This window comes from Misgurnus anguillicaudatus, chromosome 16 (genome assembly GCF_027580225.2).
Source record: "Misgurnus anguillicaudatus chromosome 16, ASM2758022v2, whole genome shotgun sequence".
Taxonomy (NCBI): Eukaryota; Metazoa; Chordata; class Actinopteri; order Cypriniformes; family Cobitidae; genus Misgurnus; species Misgurnus anguillicaudatus.
The window spans coordinates 32,430,086-32,448,774 of NC_073352.2; the positions used below are offsets into that span (position 1 = coordinate 32,430,086).

General features: G+C 37.1%; 3 protein-coding genes across 4 annotated transcripts; 2 read left to right on the plus strand and 1 right to left on the minus strand.

The window, feature by feature from the left end:
- Window positions 1-81: 81 nt before the first annotated feature.
- nme5 (NME/NM23 family member 5) lies at window positions 82-5,240 on the plus strand. Its single transcript, XM_055177493.2, has 5 exons — window positions 82-370; window positions 2,140-2,345; window positions 2,473-2,573; window positions 4,901-5,019; window positions 5,146-5,240. The coding sequence occupies exons 1-5, from the start codon at window positions 227-229 to the stop codon at window positions 5,227-5,229; spliced, it is 654 nt and encodes a 217-aa protein (XP_055033468.2). The 5' UTR covers window positions 82-226; the 3' UTR covers window positions 5,230-5,240.
- A 777-nt stretch (window positions 5,241-6,017) lies between these two features.
- On the plus strand, window positions 6,018-10,287 carry hnrnpaba (heterogeneous nuclear ribonucleoprotein A/Ba). 2 transcript variants are annotated; one of them, XM_073854509.1, is made up of 9 exons: window positions 6,018-6,172; window positions 6,593-6,841; window positions 7,181-7,349; window positions 7,535-7,693; window positions 7,841-7,996; window positions 8,159-8,246; window positions 8,949-9,113; window positions 9,236-9,321; window positions 9,598-10,287. In XM_073854509.1, the coding sequence occupies exons 2-8, from the start codon at window positions 6,621-6,623 to the stop codon at window positions 9,304-9,306; spliced, it is 1,029 nt and encodes a 342-aa protein (XP_073710610.1). In that variant the 5' UTR covers window positions 6,018-6,172; window positions 6,593-6,620; the 3' UTR covers window positions 9,307-9,321; window positions 9,598-10,287. The 2 variants fall into 2 exon arrangements, with proteins under 2 accessions (XP_073710610.1, XP_073710611.1); XM_073854510.1 differs by lacking the exon at window positions 9,236-9,321.
- A 5,131-nt stretch (window positions 10,288-15,418) lies between these two features.
- eif4ebp3l (eukaryotic translation initiation factor 4E binding protein 3, like) lies at window positions 15,419-18,169 on the minus strand. Its single transcript, XM_055177494.2, has 3 exons — window positions 17,807-18,169; window positions 16,078-16,251; window positions 15,419-15,912 (listed from the first exon to the last, which is right to left on the minus strand). The coding sequence occupies exons 1-3, from the start codon at window positions 17,937-17,939 to the stop codon at window positions 15,881-15,883; spliced, it is 339 nt and encodes a 112-aa protein (XP_055033469.1). The 5' UTR covers window positions 17,940-18,169; the 3' UTR covers window positions 15,419-15,880.
- Window positions 18,170-18,689: the final 520 nt, after the last annotated feature.

Genomic DNA, 18,689 nt, shown 5'->3' on the forward strand with positions numbered 1-18,689 from the left:
AACTGCTGCTACAGCCACTAGATGGCGCTGATGTCTATTAGGGTTCGTCATGAATGGTATCCTAGCAACCTGGTCAACATGAACTAGCATAGGCAGAAGGTGGTTTGTTAAAGACGGGAAACTTATGAATTATTTTTTTATACACGTTGTAGTTTGCATAATTTGAGAGGCAATCGTGGTTACCTTATTCAGTATTTGCAGTTTAAACGTATAAAACGGGTTTAAAATGGACACTGATAGTCCTGAGGAGATGATGCCTGCGCCTCGTGTCTACGTGGAGAGAACTTTGGCTTTAATCAAACCAGACGCCGTCCATAAAGCTGATGAAATTGAGGACATTATTCTTCAATCTGGATTCACAATTTTGCAGGTAAAAATAAACCATACGTAATATTAATATATAATATTAGTAAAGAAACTGCTTATGTCGATAAGATACACTAGATTAATCCTTATCCTGTCAATGTCGTATGATGCGCAAAGATGATTATTTTTTTCATTAAAGAATTTCAATAGAGTTCTTTGGCAATCTCTGACTTTTGAAAGACTTTTTTATGCCCATCAAAGACTAAACGTAAGAATTGTAATCGCCCAGAAATAGTGACAAGAAGGACTTCTTTCCCAGGAATTGGCATTTGTGGATAAAGTGATTTTGCTGAGTAAAATAAAAAAGATTAATAATATACTTATGTTTTGAATTGTGATAAAAGAAAATAATATTAAAAGTGTTAATACACAGCTGGGTATATAAATCATTCCAAAAGGCTTAAACACGTACACAAAAAAAGATGTATAATTGTCTCTTCCATATCACAAAAGGTACACTGAAAAAAATGATTAATTCAATTTACTCAAATTTTTAAGGTAAGTGGTTGCAGTCAATTTTCAAAAGTTTATTTCTAATTTTTTTTTTTTTATGTAGCTTAAATACATTGATTGCAACCACTCACCTTAAAAAAATTTTGTAAATTGAACAAATCTTTTTTCAGTGTACATTTATTTTTTCCATACTTGTGCTCTCAATAAGTATATTCAAAGTATTAAAAAATTTACACAGATAAACAATAATTCAATTAACTCAATTTTTAAGGTAAGTGGTTGCAATGAACTTATTTAAGCTACATTTATCCAAAAGTTTTTTCTCTATTTTTTTGTTCAAATAGCTTAAATATATTGATTGCAAATCACCTTAAAAAAAATTTGTAAATTGAATAATTCTTTTTTTCAGTGTACTTTTTTTTAATGATACATAATATACACTGAAAAACAATGTATCATTCAATTTACAATGGTTGCAATACATTTATTTAAGCTACATTTATCCAAAAGTTTTTTTTTCTATTTTTTTTTTTTTAAATGTAGCTTAAAAAATGTATTGCAACCATTGTACATTTTTTCAATAATTTGAATATACTTATTGAGAGCACTATTACAAGGGTAGGTAGCATCAAGGGGACTTCTTTTATCTTGTTTGATTATTTGTGTGGAAATTACCGAACCATCTTCCAATTAATGTCATATAGCATCATCTATTTAAAAGAATAGATGTAATACATTTTCTATTTTTGAGTCTGTGGACAAAACAATGATCAAATTTGTCGTCATAAATCAAAACCCCTTCGACTGTAACATACTTATATAAATACTTTATATAAAGAAGTAGAGTTGTATGTTTGTACACCTTTCAAAAGAGTTTTTATACCACTGGGAATTGCATTGGATACAGTAGAATACTCTTTTGATGAAATCCCAAAATCTAATTTTTTAATAAGTTCTAAAAAGAAATAAACTGACCATTGTCATCTATTAACTGATTAACAAAATAAATCTGGTTTGAGTACCATCTCTCTACGTAAAGATAATGGGGTCCTCTGATTTGAAGCACATTTGTGAACTAACCCCAAAATAAATACCTTTCTTTGAGGATTATGCCTCACGGTATTTTTATTTTTAACAGTACATTTTTAAATGCGAAATGAAAAATTTGATCAGTCCCATTGCACTTTATCAACCAACAGCTACATTGTGGCATCACTTCCGTTGTTTTATGCACAGCCAATGGTTTCCCACTACACCACATATTTGTATATGGCTTATGTATTTTTCACTCTCAGTAAAAAAATGTTTCTTATGTAACAGAAAAGAAAGCTTCAACTGAGTCCTGAGCAATGCAGTGACTTTTATGCTGAGCATTATGGGAAGCTGTGTTTTCCCCATCTGACTGCCTTCATGAGCTCTGGATCAATTGTTGCTCTCGCACTGGCCAGACACCAGGCTATTGCCACCTGGAAAGCTTTAATGGGACCAGCCAACAGCATAAAAGCTAAAGAGACAGATCCTGACTGGTACTTAAAGATGTGAAAGACAATTTATTAAAATCCAATATAATGTTCATGAATTAACCAAATTTCTTTATTTTCCTGCCTTACACTTCTTCCTGCCCCTAAATATTTGACTATGGGTCATCATCAGTCTTAGAGCGAGATTTGGCACATGTGACCTGCGAAATGCTGTGCATGGTAGTGACTCCTTTTCTGCTGCTGAGAGGGAAATCAGGTTCATGTTTCCCAACTGTGAGTAGAGTTAATCCTGTCCAACAACCTGTCAATCTGTAATTATCACATGTATGAGGTCATGATTGGCACTCAAATAGTTATTTTTTCACAGAACGCTGTCCTCTTATGTAAAATTAAATATATTTAAATTTTGTCAAGTGTAAATCATGACCTTATGCGGTGGCAAGAAAAAGTATGTGAACCTTTGGGGATTTCATAGTTTTTTGAATAAATTTGTCATAAAATGTGATCTGATCTAAGTCAAGGGTATTGACAAACATAATCCAATGTGTCTAAAAATAATAACACAAACTAAAAATCTGATCTTTTATGTCTTTATTGGGAACAACCAAAAAACCCTTAGTGCTTGTTGAAAAGTATGTGAACCCTTGAGTCAATTACCTTAAAAAAGTTAATTGGTGTGACTGATAAAAACCCCTCAAACTTTTAGAGTTTGCTCTGCACAAAAACACCACATTTGTGAGCAATGCTGTATGTATAATCTGTATGTATTCTTATGCAATGTTACTATTAAGACACATTTTAAGCTTTGTGAATGTTAACTTCTCAGAAAAGGTCTCTCCTACCTTATTGATCGTTGTGGACTGCAAAAATATGTTAAGATGATGCCAGCCCCCTCTAGTTATGAGACCAAATGAAAATGACATTTACTAAGAATTGACTTATCAAATTGCTAATTGTCTTAACAAATGATGAATAAAATGTGTATGTATACAATTATATTTGATTTTTAAATTATTATTTTAAATGTGTGACAATCTTTTTTTTTATGTTGAGCCCTGTATGGTGGAGGAAACGTCATGATTTGGGCCTGCTTGTCTGCATGAAGTAGGTTGCACACCGGACGCGCAGCTCAGCGCCACGCCATTCTAAAATAATCGAACACATTGTTTTCAATGGCTGTTTCTCAATTCCAAGAACGCAAAGAACGGACTTGCGTCCTCGTGGAGATCGAACTTGCCAGGCGCCCTCGGAAGAACGAACTCAGAAGGTCGCGAGAACACAGAACACACTTATGAGAATTGAGATGTGTGCGATCTTTCTGTTGATCACCTGACCTCCGCCATTGTTTTGCCGCAATGACTTCTGGGGCGTGAAGCGATTTTAGCGCCCAAGTCTGCACTCGATGCATCCTCGATATCAAGAACACATCCGGGTATTTTAATGCGTCCTCTGTACTTGCGTTCTTGAGAATTGGAATGAACTTCGACTGTTAATGATGACGTGGAGCAGGACACGAGAATGCAAGATCGCTGAAGAATGCATATTGAGAAACAGCGCTGAGTGTATGCACACCGGCGCCGACAGGTGGCGCCTGTCTGCGGCGCTCAGCTAAGACCTAGGAAGTTGCTCAAATCCCTGTCGCGCCACTCACATATTTTAACATTAAATAACATCATATTTGTCTCAAATCATTAACGATTAACATTTGCTGCTAACATATATTTTGCAGTTTGAAGTAGACGCTATCTGACTAAGCTCACGCTATTTAATGTGCACATGTTCTACGATACCTCCGAGTTGTCCTAGATGCGACTCAATGCGGCGCTGAGCTGCGCTTCCGATGTGTAACCCCTTTCAGGGCCTGGCCACCTTTCAATCATTGGGGGGGGGGGAGACAAATTCCCAAGTATATCAGACAATTCTTCAGGATAATGTGTCTGTACGTCAGCTGAAACTGTGTAGAGGATGGGTGATGCAACAGGACAACAACTCAAAACACAGGAGCAAGTCCACAACAGAATGGCTTGAGTTTTTATTAGTATTTATTGATTATATTTAATTTAATTTTTCAGTATCAAGTATTCAAAAAATATTATACTTTAAATAAGGATTGATTTTTTTTTCAGGCAAATTGATGCATTTTAAGTCTTCTGTTACAGACTAAAAAACAATGTTAATAAAGTTATTCTTTGTTGTAAGTTGATCGATATTTCTTTTTTTTGTGTTTTCTTTAATGTTAATAAGGATACAATGTTTTGCAGATGTGTCATTTTATAGATAAATTATACTATTTACAGTTGAGGCGGAGAGTTGGGGGGGCGCAAAATGTTTACTTCTTCCTAGGGGGGGCGTGACAGAAAATAATTGAGAAGCACTGACTTAGATGAAGATCAAATCACATTTTATGACATTTATTCAGAAAACAAAAAAATTCCAAAAGGTTCACATACATTTTCTTGTCACTGTACATGAAGTAACCATATAGATCAATGCACCATAAACAAAACAGAAGTAACTTAAAAGCTTTGTGAAATCTGAGATTATCTGCCATTAATAGAATATAAATGCATATTACAATTAAATAAGCCTTTTGTTTTTAGCGGTAATCGAACCCATTCCTATTGGTGATGCTGCTAAAGATTACCTAAACCGATATGTCAACCCCACACTTCTTACTGGGCTGACTGAACTGTGCAAGAGGAAACCTGCCGATCCTTTTGTAAGTGTAATTCAACAATACATTTTAAATCAATTGTGTGCACTTCCTGACTTCTTTGAAATCCTAGTTTTATTCCTAAACTATTTCCTCATGCATGCTGTGTTGTGTTATTTTTCTTCTTTACAGACCTGGCTTGCTGACTGGTTAATGGAAAATAATCCCAATAAACCCAAAGTATCTGTTGGAGTAGAAATAAAAGAAACAGCATGAATTACCAAAAAGTAGTTACTGTCTGAATGTTATTCGGTCAATTTGAACTGCTTCATTATATTTTTTATACACACCTTTCACTAAACCCATTTGTTTAACATATATTTATGGTTATATGGAGTAACACCTATATTCAGGGGTATTGTAATTCAAATACATGATTTTCCTGTAGCAACACAAATTTAAGTCTTCCTGTTTCTCAATGGTAAAGCATTGTGTTAGTATCGCAAAAGGTCATGGGTTTGATTCCAAGGAAGACATATGCCGATAAAATGTATATTGTAATGCCCTGTAAGTCGCTTTGGATAAAAGCGTTTGTTAAATGAAAACATGTAGTGTAAATGTAATGTTAATAAAGGGCCGTATAAAAAAGTAACGTTACAATTGTTAAGCCTCTTATTACATATGAGGCCTATTTAACATGTCCAAATAAAAATATTCTTCCCACACAGTCGTTGTTTGAAATAAAAAACTGAATGGTTAAGACCATAGACTGTAATTTTTTTTAACAACAAAACGAATATAATGATTGAAAAGCATGCAGCTACTCGAACTAATCATATTGTATCTATTAAATGTGATAAATCTGGCTGTTCCTACATAACCTTATCAGTCTGTCGGCTCTATAAATCTACAATTTTGTTACAAAAGGCCGATAACTTGTTTGGAAACCGAACAGGAACAAAGAGTTCTCCCCCACTCGTCACGAAGGTTCAGAAGAAGCGCGTTTGGGGGAGGATTTCTGTGACGTATGAAGGACGCATTTGATTGGCCGTCGGGACGATAGTCATTCCAAGACATCCAATCAAATAGCCCCATACTAAAATGTCTTTATCTTCCACCCAGTAATATTAAATCAACCGCTGGTCGGCGCAATAAGGAAGGGCCCACACCGGAGAAAGCGTTCCACCGTGAATTTTCAACACATTTTGCTGCTTTTACGGTAAAGTATTTACAACGAAATAATTCGTTTGCTATCTTCTACTTGCGTATTTCATTACGATGAGATTTATACTTAATCACGCGTGCTGTTTAAAGAGTAATGCTATAAACGTTTAAACGAATTACGTAACGTTAAGGGGAAAGAAGCGGCATGGGCTAACTAACGTTACGAGCAACGCACGAGCTTTGTACAGTGGCGTGCGTATGTTGTATGAATTTTCTCTAAATATTATTTTATTTAAACAACCGTGAGACGCGATCTATCGTTTTAATAACGAAATACACTCCGTTAACGTGTTTACACGCTTGTGGCGTATGAGAATGTAGGTGCCGCTTTTCAAAATGGTGGGGCGCATATGCACAACCCGCCGCCTTACATAAGGCTCTTCTTCCATTGCTAACCATCTCCAACTCTCCGCAGTTTTAGATTTTCAAGTTAAACTACCATCATGTCAGACGCCGAACAGCAGTATATGGAGACGTCTGAAAACGGACACGAGGGCGAGGATGATCTAAATGGAGCCGGGCAATACGACGAGGCGGGGGACAACGGGCAGGCCGGAGCGCAGGGAGACGCCGGTGCCGACGAAGCCGGGAATGGCGACGACCCGCAGAATGGAGGCTCGGACGGCGGGCAGATCGATGCAAGCAAAGGAGAAGAAGATGCGGGGTATGTTTGAAACGTTATTGTTTTGCATGCACGGACATGAAAGCCTTTGTTCTTTTTTGTCTTTGTTGGCGCCATGTGTCGGTCGAAGGGGGATGGGCGCGTTGAACATGAAATGTATTATACAACCACATTTGTATGATTTTAATATCTAAAAAAAGATTTTTGGAGGCGAAAATCAGAGTTTTAAGTAAGACTCGACATGGTTTAGATGCACGTTTTCAGGTGTTGGTTAAAATGATCTAGTTTGTGGGAAATAAAATGGGAATTGTGAAATCCGTGCTACCACGCCCCCTCCTGGCCGTACCCGGCGTTTACACGTTTTCTACTCGATTTCCTCAGGAAAATGTTCGTCGGTGGGCTCAGCTGGGACACTAGTAAAAAGGATCTTAAAGACTACTTCTCCAAATTTGGAGAGGTTACAGACTGCACCATCAAAATGGACCCCAACACTGGAAGATCGAGGGGATTCGGGTTTATTCTTTTCAAAGAATCAGCGAGTGTAGATAAGGTAAGTTTTCACATTTATGCCTTTTCCCAAAAGTCTCATAGAGTGCTATCAACCTGTAAATTTGATTTAGTTGTTTGTGAATCCATGGAAATTAAACCCACAAGGGTTTGCGTTACTAAAGCAACCCTTTACCAATGAAGTTACAGGGTCACCTTTCAATGCTTCGTAAATTGTTGTTTTTGCAGGTTTTAGCACAAAGTGAGCACAGATTGGATGGACGGCAGATCGACCCTAAGAAAGCAATGGCTATGAAGAAAGAACCAGTGAAGAAGATCTTTGTTGGTGGTTTGAATCCTGAAACTACAGAAGAGAGGATTCGAGAGTATTTTGGTGCCTTTGGAGAGGTATATATTACTTGTTTTTTCAGTTCTTTGTTCCTATAGGTTCCAGAATGTGTTTCTACCCATTTAACATTTAATTTGTTCTTTAGTTTTGTGTGAATAAAGTAGTTTGTGCACATTTGTCAACATTTTTATTTTTTGTCACCTCAGATCGAGACTATTGAGCTTCCGATGGATCCAAAGACAAATAAGAGGAGAGGATTTGTCTTCATCACATTTAAGGAAGAGGAAGCCGTCAAGAAAGTTCTCGAGAAGAAATATCACAACGTCAGTGGAACCAAGGACACAAATGGAAAAGAAGGCCTTTGTGAGTTTTCACGATCTTCAGATGTGTCCTATTGTTATTTATTTCCTGACGTTGCTCCATGCATTTGTGCACACATTAGTAAGATTTGATACAAATTTCATAGTGGTTGTTTGGTTGATTTATTGTTGGTTTAACTCAATTCTGTCTTTGTTTTGTGCCAGTGTGAGATTAAGATTGCACAACCCAAGGAGGTGTACCAGCAGCAGCAGTATGGAAGTCGATTTGGAGGCCGAGGAAGGGGGCGTGGAGGTTAGTTCTCCTCAATTCTTGTTTCTTTCCTCGTAGGTTCTTTCACCCGCCACTCAATCTAGCCAGCAGTAGTATGTTTAGTTTAAGGTTGTGTCATACTAGTTGACTTGCTCAATTTTAAAGGGCACAAATTATGCAACATCCACTTTTACAAGGTGTCTGGACATTAATGCGTGTTGGCACAATAGCCCCATTTTAATTCTTTTGTTAATGTGACATCACACACACAAAGCCCCGCCCATGGTCACTGACTGACTGGTTAATTTTACCCAAAAAGCATTTTTTATTAATGTTAGCATGCTGTAGCTAATGTGGCTAAATATACTATTATCTCAGACTATTCAAAGGAATCAGATCTGTTTTTAGGGTAGTGAGGTGCTGTAGCTCATTTGCATTTAAAGGTACAGGCATGAAAATTGCACTTTTTTTGCCCCCACCCAAATTTATGGGCATTTTGTACATGCTATAGCAAATGATCTGTAGGGTAGTTTGAGCTGAAACTTGACAGACGTTGTATTACATCTTGGGAATAATATGTGCCCTTTAAATGATATTATGCTCTTGCACACCCAATGTGCATGTTATGTGGTAAACACGGTAGTAAAATGGATTAAATTTATTACGCCTCAAGGCTTGTTATGACTACAAGCATACAAATATCAGCTACCAATGCATTCATGTCTAAAATGTTTTTTTTTTTAGGTCAAGGACAGAACTGGAATCAGGGCTACAATAACTACTGGAATCAAGGCTACGGCAACCAAGGCTACGGCTACGGTGGGCAGCAGGGTTACGGTGGATACGGCGGCTACGGCAACTACGATTACTCGGCGGGTTACTACGGCTACGGCGGCGGATATGACTACAGTAAGCGATGATTGCCCGTGGGTTCCCCCCCACACACCCTGTTCCCCATCTCGTCCCCATTGGGTTCTTGTGAATACAGGGGAATTCAAAATCGTTTTTCTGCTTTTCTCTTACCCCCATAGACCAGGGAAATACAAGCTATGGAAAAACTCCGAGACGTGGGGCTCACCAGAGTAGCTACAAGCCATACTGATCATGTGTAGTGCAGGTATGCATTTTTCCCACCATTTCATGGTAAGGTTAATTTGGTTGTCGATTTACTTACCATGCTTGTTAAAATGCAGTTCATCTCCATTAACCCATCCGATAAGGCAGGTAGAGCGTCCGTTTGAGACTAGGACTGAAATCTGTAGATAACTAACAAACACTGATCCAGTAGGGTTGTAGTGGTGTGATAGGCCCCATCTCTTCATTTCATTTAACAAAATGCTTTGTACTTGTGGATTTAAAGGACTAAATCACGCTTCTGTGTGTTTTTTTTAAGGTCGTAAAGCTACAGATCCAGAAGCAGCGGTCTGGTCGCAGTGAACATTGGGGTCTTTTACTTTTGGAAGTTGGCAGAGTCTGGACTTCTGCTTCATTTTGTACAGAAAACAAAGAACTGGGGGGAGCAAACGTCACATCACTTTTGTTTTATCATTTTTTTTGTCCTTTTTACATTTCCAGAGATGGAAGTGTTATTTTTTTACTGTACTTTTTGGTACCTTTGAATCTAATGTATTGTATGGTTGTATTTTACATCTTGGCTGTGTGTACCACATCTAGACTCGAATATCTCAAATTGATTTCATAATAAACGTTTTGGTTAATTTTTCTTTGGTGTTTCTAGATTATATATTTTCTTTTCTGTTTGCCACCTGTACTCTGTGTTGCGATGTTGCATGGCTTAAAGGTAAAATGGAAAAGGGATTATTTTTCTTTTTTTTTTTTTTGATGATTGTATGCTTGTCCTGTTAGTGGCAAGTTCTTAGCAAGTTTTGGTGACTTTTCTCTACTGCTTTTAAGAAAAAATTTCTCCCGTCTTGTTAGATATTTAAAAGTGGCTTTAATAGTGAATAAACTATTACCTCAGAGCATAAACAGGTAACTGTAACAGGATTCTTTCTCGAAACACTGGAAATGCATTCCTCCAGTGTCTTGGACAAATTTCAAGAAATAAACATGATTTTTAAGATGTCTTGTATGTTTATTGCTTTTCAATTATGTTTCCATAACTATGCATTGGTGTAATAGTTTTTTGCACCATCAACACTGTTGGCAATGTTAGCAAAATGTATGTCTTGCAAATAATCTAAATCCTACTTTTAAGTTCTAACAGTATTATAGTGTTTGTGTGTGTATATTTATTACACAAAGAACTAGGTCAACTAGGCTTGAGGTTGAAATGGGTTTGGTCAGAATTTACACCTGGCACTGGTTACGTGGGGCTATTTGTATCCAGAGTTGACCGAAATATTTTTGCTGGAACACAGCCTAGAGAACATGCATGGGTTCACATCTTGTGCCAAACTTACATGAGATGAAGAGACATGTAGGATTTTTTCTCTTGTGCTTCTGGTAGCATAATTTTAAACAATTCATGATATTTCTGAGCTGAGAATTTTAACCTGTTAGCTAGCACTTATATTTTTGAGCATTTTCTGAAAAACGACAACTCCAAACTAAAACATCTGCAGCTCTTAAACCCTATGGTCTATATTCATAATTCTGGTCTTGTTTGAAACTAGACACTTGACATATTGTTGCCTAATAGTCATAACAACTCAGAGTAGTAAAGAAACAGAGTAAAACAAGGTAAAATATACATTAAATGACTTCCGTTTTTCTTTAAATAACATTCACTTAGCAAAAAAGGTATGAAATGGTCATGTGAGACACCTGGGGACACCATATAGGTGAACTGAATGTCTGACCATGCTGTGATTCAAATTTGAGAATGATACTCCAAAAAATGTTGTTTCTGTGAGCTTTTATTTCAAAAAAGTCCAGGCGTCCTTTCAGAAAAAGTGCACTTGGAAACTCCAAATATACACATGATAACAAAATGACATGATTATAAAAAGAAAATGAGTCAGGACTACATATTACATTATGTATATCAATTCAGAACTTCTCTGCCCACCAAAGAACATAGAAAAAACTATTTCAGAAAAAAACATTTGCACATTATAACAAAATACTTGCTATTTTGAATATGGTCGCTCATAAATGCACTCCAGGTTCCAGTATTCCTGTGTCAGCTGAAGTCCTGTTTTACATCACATCACATCACACACAAAGCAAGAGAGGATTTTAGTTTGAGTCAAAAGTTAGAGACATACAACTATTTGTATGAGAAACTATGATGTAATATACATGAACATAATACATATACACAAACACACACACATTACATGAATATATTTATTTATAATTACAAATGTCTTATGTTTGCCAAATAACCTATATTTCTCAGCTGGTAATACTCATATTTTCCACCACATATCTTATTTTCTAGTTTTTAGTTTGTATATTCTGTGCATTTGATTCATATAGCTATAAATATGATGCATTTATATAACATGTCATACAAAAACGAAACCATGTAAAACTCGTATATTAGTCATCTCCAGTGTTACTTTATAATCAAAACAGCTAACATGAAACAAGAAATGTAACGTAAATCAACAAAAGAATCCACTTACTTTATCCAAGCGAGCGCAGCTGAGCTCATAATCCGGTCCATCTCTCCTCGACGACGCGCTTTGTTTACATCCAGTCTTGCATTGTTGATCCGCGATCATGCTCTTTATCAACTTCTCCAAAACACTTTCAACACAAAAAAGGCATCTGCAGTCCACGATCCACAATGGAGATGTTATATCTAACATTTGAAGAGGTTTCTCAGCGGCTCCGGAGAGCTTAGCCGGCTGCTATGCTACCCAAACAAACAAACGCGCACGGAGGGGGCGTGGGCATTTCTCTCCATGCGCTTCTGTAGATTTGCGCAGAAGTACACTTTACTGACGTAAGTTGAATCCTTGTAATCGTTTCATGATTGGTTACTTCCTCTGTCAATCAAAGCTTTGCTCACTATGCATTGGCTGGCTTTGTTTTGGTGTAATCCAGTCAAAAGCCTATGGCAAGCTGAAAGACATCTATCTAGGCAAATCATTGATCGCATGAGAGTTTGAGTTGTCAAACCTTTTCTGATTGGACAAAACAGAAAAATAGGGCGGGATATTTATCTGAACAGTCTAACGAAGCAGGAAGAGATGGATTTTCACTGATAAAAATCGATATTTGATAGAAAATAAACATGATCGATCTTACTTTGCGGACGCGCGGATGTAAACAAAGGAGGATATTGCTGGATTTCTCACTATTTTTCATTGTTTTGGATTAAAACGTGGGATGCTTTTTGAAGAGTGGACCCTTACCTTGCAATGTACGTTGAAGTTTTTGGGAATTGTCAGAAATTGTCAGAACCATATGGCAAGCCATGTGAGTACCCACAAATTTTTTTATATGCATTCCGTCTGCATTTCATTTAATCTTTTCCACACCAGTGTATTGATTGCAAAAATAAGCTCAGAACATGAATTTGGAGTGTTTAAACTTTCAAATAATGCAAAGTTTATGATTGTTGATTGAATATTTGATGTTAAACAAAGTACAAAAACACGTAAAAACGCCCCCTAGGGCCCGCCGCCGGGCCGGTGCGTGTTAACAAGTTAAACCAACTGCAAAATGGTTGTGTTGCTATAACTTGTTAAATTAACTAGCTCACACTATAAAGTGGCCAGATTCTGATATTGTTACAGTTCACTCAATCAGATTTAACTCATGCTGTGTAATCAATTTAACCAGTTGGTTCGCAAAATGGCTAGAGGAATAGGATTAGGACGAAAACGGCGCCCATCCGGTGAGATTTAAAATGACTAGAAGGATACAGCTACGGCCAACTCTCGCGAGATGTTGGCGTAGGACGAAAACAGCGCTCATCCGGTGAGGTTTAAGATGGCTAGAAGGATACAGCTACGGCCAACTCTCGCGAGATGTTGCGTTAGAAAACAGCGCCCATCCGGTGAGATTTAAGATGGCTAGAGGGATACAGCTACAGTTATTTTTTGCAAATATTTTCACAACAGTATACTTTTCCAAATATAATTTACAAATCATTAAATACCATTAAATATTAGTGTTACTGTGGTATGTTAGGTGATGATAACATAGCAATATTGTTTTCCAAATCGACCTTTGGTCTTTTTTAATTCACTAATTTTACAATAAACTTAATATCCATCAACTCAATAACCTACATCTGGCCTTGGTTTGTTTGTTTTATGTCAGGTAATTACGAGGCATCCTGACCTGAAGAGGGCATCAAAAATCAGTAAATCGGCACATTTAAAGGGGACATTTCAAAATACTTTTTAAAGGTGTAAAATAAATCTTTGGTATCCCCAGAAGTATGTAAAGTTCTAGCTCAAAATACTATATAGATAATTTATTATTACATGTTAAAATTGCCACTTTGTAGGTGTAAGCAAAAATGTGCCGTTTTTGGGTGTGTCCCTTTAAATGCAAATGAGCTGATCTCTGCACTAAATGGCAGTGCCGCGGTTTGATAGTGCAGATTAAGAGACGGTATTATTCATAGATATAAAGGCTAGATGGCTCGTCCGCGCTGCTGGCCAATTGAGTGCAACGTCCGCATTTTGGCGGCCATCTTAGGACAGGGCGCTCGCTCACTCGTAGCATTGAGTTTTAATGATGCAGGTACTTTTAAATGACCATAACTTGCTTAATTTTTTACCGATTTTCAAACGGTTTGGTTTGTTATAAACGTCAAAGATGTACCTATGACACTGCATACCTATACTAAAAATAAAAAATAAATTCATGAAACATGTTAAAGCATCCAGATTTATAGCCACGTTAATAACGTTTGTAAAAACCCAAACCGTTTGAAAATCGGTAGAAAATTGAGCAAGTTATGGTCATTTAAAAGTACCTGCACCATTAAACTCAATGCTACGAGTGAGCGAGCGCCCTGTCCTAAGATGGCCGCCAGGTGATGCCGTTAGGGACTCCGCCTTGAGCCATCTAGCCTTTATACATATCTATGGTATTATTCCCTTCTGACATCACAAGGGGAGCCAAATTTGAATGACCTATTTTTTTTACATGTTTGCAGAGAATGATTTACCAAAACGAAGTTACTGGGTTGATCTTTTTTTTTTTTACATTTTCTAGTTGATAGAAGCACAGGGGACCCAGCACTTAAACATGGAAAAAGTCAAATTTTCATGATATGTCCACTTTAATTTTATTAACATTCATAATAATAAAACCGAACCTCAAGATCTGTGAAATAGGTGCTGATTCATCATTTTGAGATCAACATCATCTAGTGGCGCCATCAGAGTTTTGAACATTTCTAAACCGTAATGACGTAATGAAGCCTCGCTTGCTAAAATCACGTGACTTAATGCACGCTCCGAAACTAATGATTTGAAACAAAATATTTGCAAAGGTTATGAAGCTTCATAAAGCAGTATTTGGAAAACGGCCACCACTTTGGTAAGGGGGTTTGTTATAAATGGGTCTTCAAATGGTGTCCGGGCACCCCTAGGGGTCTGTCATGGTATTACTGAGGGTCCTTGAAATATAGTTTTAATTCAAAACAATTTTTGGTAAAAAATTTAAATTAAATAATGAAAATTAAAACTTGATCAAAATGAAGAGCATAAGATTTCCAGTTTAAAATCAAATTAAAATGTTATGAAGATAACAACATGTGACCGTGTTTATCAAAAAATATTACTTTAATATGTGTAATGTAACCACCATAACAAAAAATGTAAAGCCAAATTTTATTTGATAACAACTGAGGATCCCTGCTTCTCCTTTCTATCCATTCATTTTTTAATCCTATGTTGTTCTGAACCTGTATGATTTTTTTCTATATATTTGGATAAATGATGGTAAGCACACAATTGACGGCACCCATTGCATTTCATCGTATTTGTTTTATCTACCATGCAAGTAAGTGGTTACAATCAACTGTGTGCTTATCATCATTTAACAAAATATAAATAAATTCATACAGGTTCAGAAAAACAGGAGGGTGAGTAAATGATGACAGAATTTTCACTTTTGGCCAAACAAAGGTTGAAGACCTCTGATCTAATCTGATTATCTATTAGACTAATTTTACCCTTCAAAGCCACTTCAAATTATTTCATCTTTATTTCCCTCTCCCATAAAACTAAATGATGATATACTTCAGAACAATGTTGCCAAAACTGTAAACAATCAAGTGACAAATATTTGCCTTTATTTCAATCAAAATAATAAACCTGAGAAATCCAGGCAATTGAAACACCAGGGAGACCCTGCATGGCACATTTACGTTCTTTTGCTGCAGACATTCATTTTGGCATTAAGTTGTCCTTTACCATTAAACAGTCATTTTTGCTCAAAAAGAGGAGATTTTGTCATGGTTTGCCCCGACTTAAATGTAATGCTACATTCTCTCATTAAAATAAAAAACAAATAGTAGAAAGTACCGTATGTACAATAAAGAACTTTAACAACATCACTGATAAACAATCTTTTTTCTGGTAAATCAAATACTTCCAAACAAAAGAATAAAACACACCATGGGTGTTTATCTCTTTAGATGGCACTGTAATCTAGTTAATGTGTGACGTCCACTGATTGTGCAAGTAAAATCCCAGCACATAAAGCGAGAATTTCTCCACAGGAGGTAGATGAATGATTCAAATGTCCATATCAAACTGGCTTTCATCAGCTAAAAAGAGAAACAAAGATTAATTAGAATAAAGATTAAAGTCACAATTATTGTCTTTAAGCGTTTTAATTCATAGACTGAGCAAATATGCTTAAGGTTAAGTGCTCAAAGTTGCCAAGAAATATTATTGTTAAACAGGTTTTCAGAGAAAACTCTTGTTTTTACCTGCCAGTTCCTTTTCCTCTTCCAATTCCTCTTTGAGTTCTTGAAGTTTGGACACGGGGTGGTGTGAAGGAACGGTCACCCCAGGAATTTGGGGCAAACAGCAGGGCGGGGTCCGGGCGATAGGAGAGTTTCTACAGTCGAGGAGGAACTTTCTGTCGTAAATGATCCGAGTTCCTGGAGGAGGGACAGAACATGTGTTAGTACTGCCAATCACATGGTTACATAAACATATTTACACTAGGGCGGATGTGATAAAACAAAGGTCGAAAAAAATAATAGGCTATGCATTGTTTGTGAGTTTAAGATCAAAGAAAGATTGTCGGTTTACAATGAAACAACAATGGTTGAAAATCTGTTTAATAAAATGTTTAATTTAACATCTTAATGTAAACAAAGTCTAACAAATTTTAGAAATGCCTAACATGTCTTTGCTTGCAGAATAAAGAATTCACTTAGATCCTACAATGAAAAATGAGTAAACAATATATGGTGTTTGACCCGTGCAGACAGTTGTGCTATTTAAAGCTATACTGTATGTGCTATACTGTACTTTACAGCCCAACCAGTGGCTGAAAAACATGTTATGCAACCTCTGCTATTTAGTTCAGTGTGTTCTGGACAAAAGGGGGAGTGTGAGGGGAGGGCTGGGTAAGGGTGTGGACTGAGATGGTAACGGTTTGGACAAACAACAGTCACAATTGTGGGCCACCTCTGGTCGGTGGTATGCAAAAGATGAAACATCTCACCAGGACTTTGGAAACTTTCCAATTGCTGAAACTGCATGTTTTGGCACTTTGGCATTTAATGTATTGTAATTCGTAAAAGTAAGTAGGAATGTTCAAAAGCAGAAGTAGGGTAGGGGGTTTACTGGCATGCAGATAATTGCATCATTTCTTATTTTTGATTTTAAAGTGAACCCAAACATCTTTACTGCCTTTTGTTAGATTTACAGTCTTGCATTTAACTTTCCCCACCACGTGGCCTCAATGAACCCATCTTATCCCTAGCACAGAGAGTGCTGTTATTCCTGAAATCCACCGCAGCTGTGTAGGAGGAGGGGTGTTTCTAAGAATTGCCTTTCCTTTGCATGCTGCTACAGTTACAGCCACAGCCACATGCGCGAGATATACTCAAGTGAGGGACAAAAGAGCTTGAAAACACGTGAGGCGAGTGTTTGCTTTTCACTGCGTACCCGTTTGGTGGCATGCAAGGCGTAAATCTGATAACCAGACATTGTTGATCAACATGAGGCAAGTTAGATTATCTTGCCTCAAACAGTTTGTTGTTCGACTCGGTGAGCATAAACAACGCGCAACTGGAGTTTGATAATGCGCGCTCCAGATTGCGTTGGCGCATAAACTGTGGTTTACACGATTTAACTCGTTTGAAAGTTACAGTTTACACATGCTGTAGTTAATCTTAATGAACAGTAGTGTGGTGAACAACATATAAAGGAAGTGTACGGCACTCTGGATGAAATCGCTCCGTGTTTGGCAACTTGCACGGATCCGCATGTGCGTCGAGCGAGTTACCAAACAATTTGCTCGTCCCACACGTTTCAGATAGTTACAAATAGTAACTGTACAATCAAATGCAGTAGAAAAGTAACTGCTGGTTTGATGTTTATAAATGCAACCTTGCACAAAAATGCATAAGTATTAAATTAAATAGTTTGCACATCTACTAAAATTCTTGGCTAATAAAATTAGTCACTAAAACTCATTCTCACCTCCTGGTGTGGTGGAAAAGAGGGTCCCTCCAGGGGTTTGACTGTAGCAGTCTGGGAGCTGAGACCAGTCTTTTAGATGCAGGACACGCGTTGGAATGGGGCAGCTCTTGCTCTGCTGCGTGTTGGCAGACATCGTGCTTAATGCTCTCCAAACTTTTTGCTACTAAATGCGCGGAGGCTCCGTCTGTCCAACACCCGTTTGTATGCAATCAGCTTCAGTTCAACCAAGTTTTGGGAACATAAAAAGCAATGGTATTTTTACAGCGTTACGCGCAGCAAAACTCTTTTGATATACGATAAACAGATCTAAGCTATCTATACCCAAGGCCAGAGACGCAGTGGTGGAGTGATACTCGGACTCGGGTGAGAGGGGGTATTTAACAACAGCACAGACTACGTGACGCGCATCATGTGACAAACGAGACTTGAGCAACAACAAAAACAGGGACAGTAACATGCAGGGTTGCCAGATATTTTAGGGAAAATAAACGTGTTTTACACACATTTCCCAAGGATTATTATTATTATATGTTTGTTTTAATTCGTTACATTTGTTTATGAACTCATTTTTTATTACTAACTCATGAAATCATACATAAAGATAGATGGTGTAATGCACGAGGGGGATTGCAGGATGGCACGAGGCAGGCGCATATTACATCGTATAAAAATAGACCTACACATTGAGATAACTAGTGCACTATACGGACACGTTATATACAGAGGTAATATCGCTTAGTTATAGCTTATGATCACTTCAATACATTATTGCAATCCACATCTTTTTGAAAAAGTTTAAATCTAATCTAAAATTATAATTAGGGTCATTACCAATTTAATACGAAGCGCATGCATTTTTATTGTAGTTTGTTTCTGTATTTTC

Coding starts and splice junctions, on each gene's coding strand:
- nme5 (XM_055177493.2), top strand. CDS start 227: ATGGACACTGATAGTCCTGAGGAGATGATGCCTGCGCCTCGTGTCTAC. Junction 2,574..4,900: donor CAGGTTCATGTTTCCCAACT/GTGAGTAGAGTT, acceptor TTTTGTTTTTAG/CGGTAATCGAACCCATTCCT. Junction 5,020..5,145: donor GGAAACCTGCCGATCCTTTT/GTAAGTGTAATT, acceptor TCTTCTTTACAG/ACCTGGCTTGCTGACTGGTT.
- hnrnpaba (XM_073854509.1), top strand. CDS start 6,621: ATGTCAGACGCCGAACAGCAGTATATGGAGACGTCTGAAAACGGACAC. Junction 6,842..7,180: donor AAAGGAGAAGAAGATGCGGG/GTATGTTTGAAA, acceptor CGATTTCCTCAG/GAAAATGTTCGTCGGTGGGC. Junction 7,694..7,840: donor ATTTTGGTGCCTTTGGAGAG/GTATATATTACT, acceptor TTGTCACCTCAG/ATCGAGACTATTGAGCTTCC.
- eif4ebp3l (XM_055177494.2), bottom strand. CDS start 17,939: ATGTCTGCCAACACGCAGCAGAGCAAGAGCTGCCCCATTCCAACGCGT. Junction 16,252..17,806: donor CTTTTCCACCACACCAGGAG/GTGAGAATGAGT, acceptor TCCCTCCTCCAG/GAACTCGGATCATTTACGAC. Junction 15,913..16,077: donor AGAGGAAAAGGAACTGGCAG/GTAAAAACAAGA, acceptor TTCTCTTTTTAG/CTGATGAAAGCCAGTTTGAT.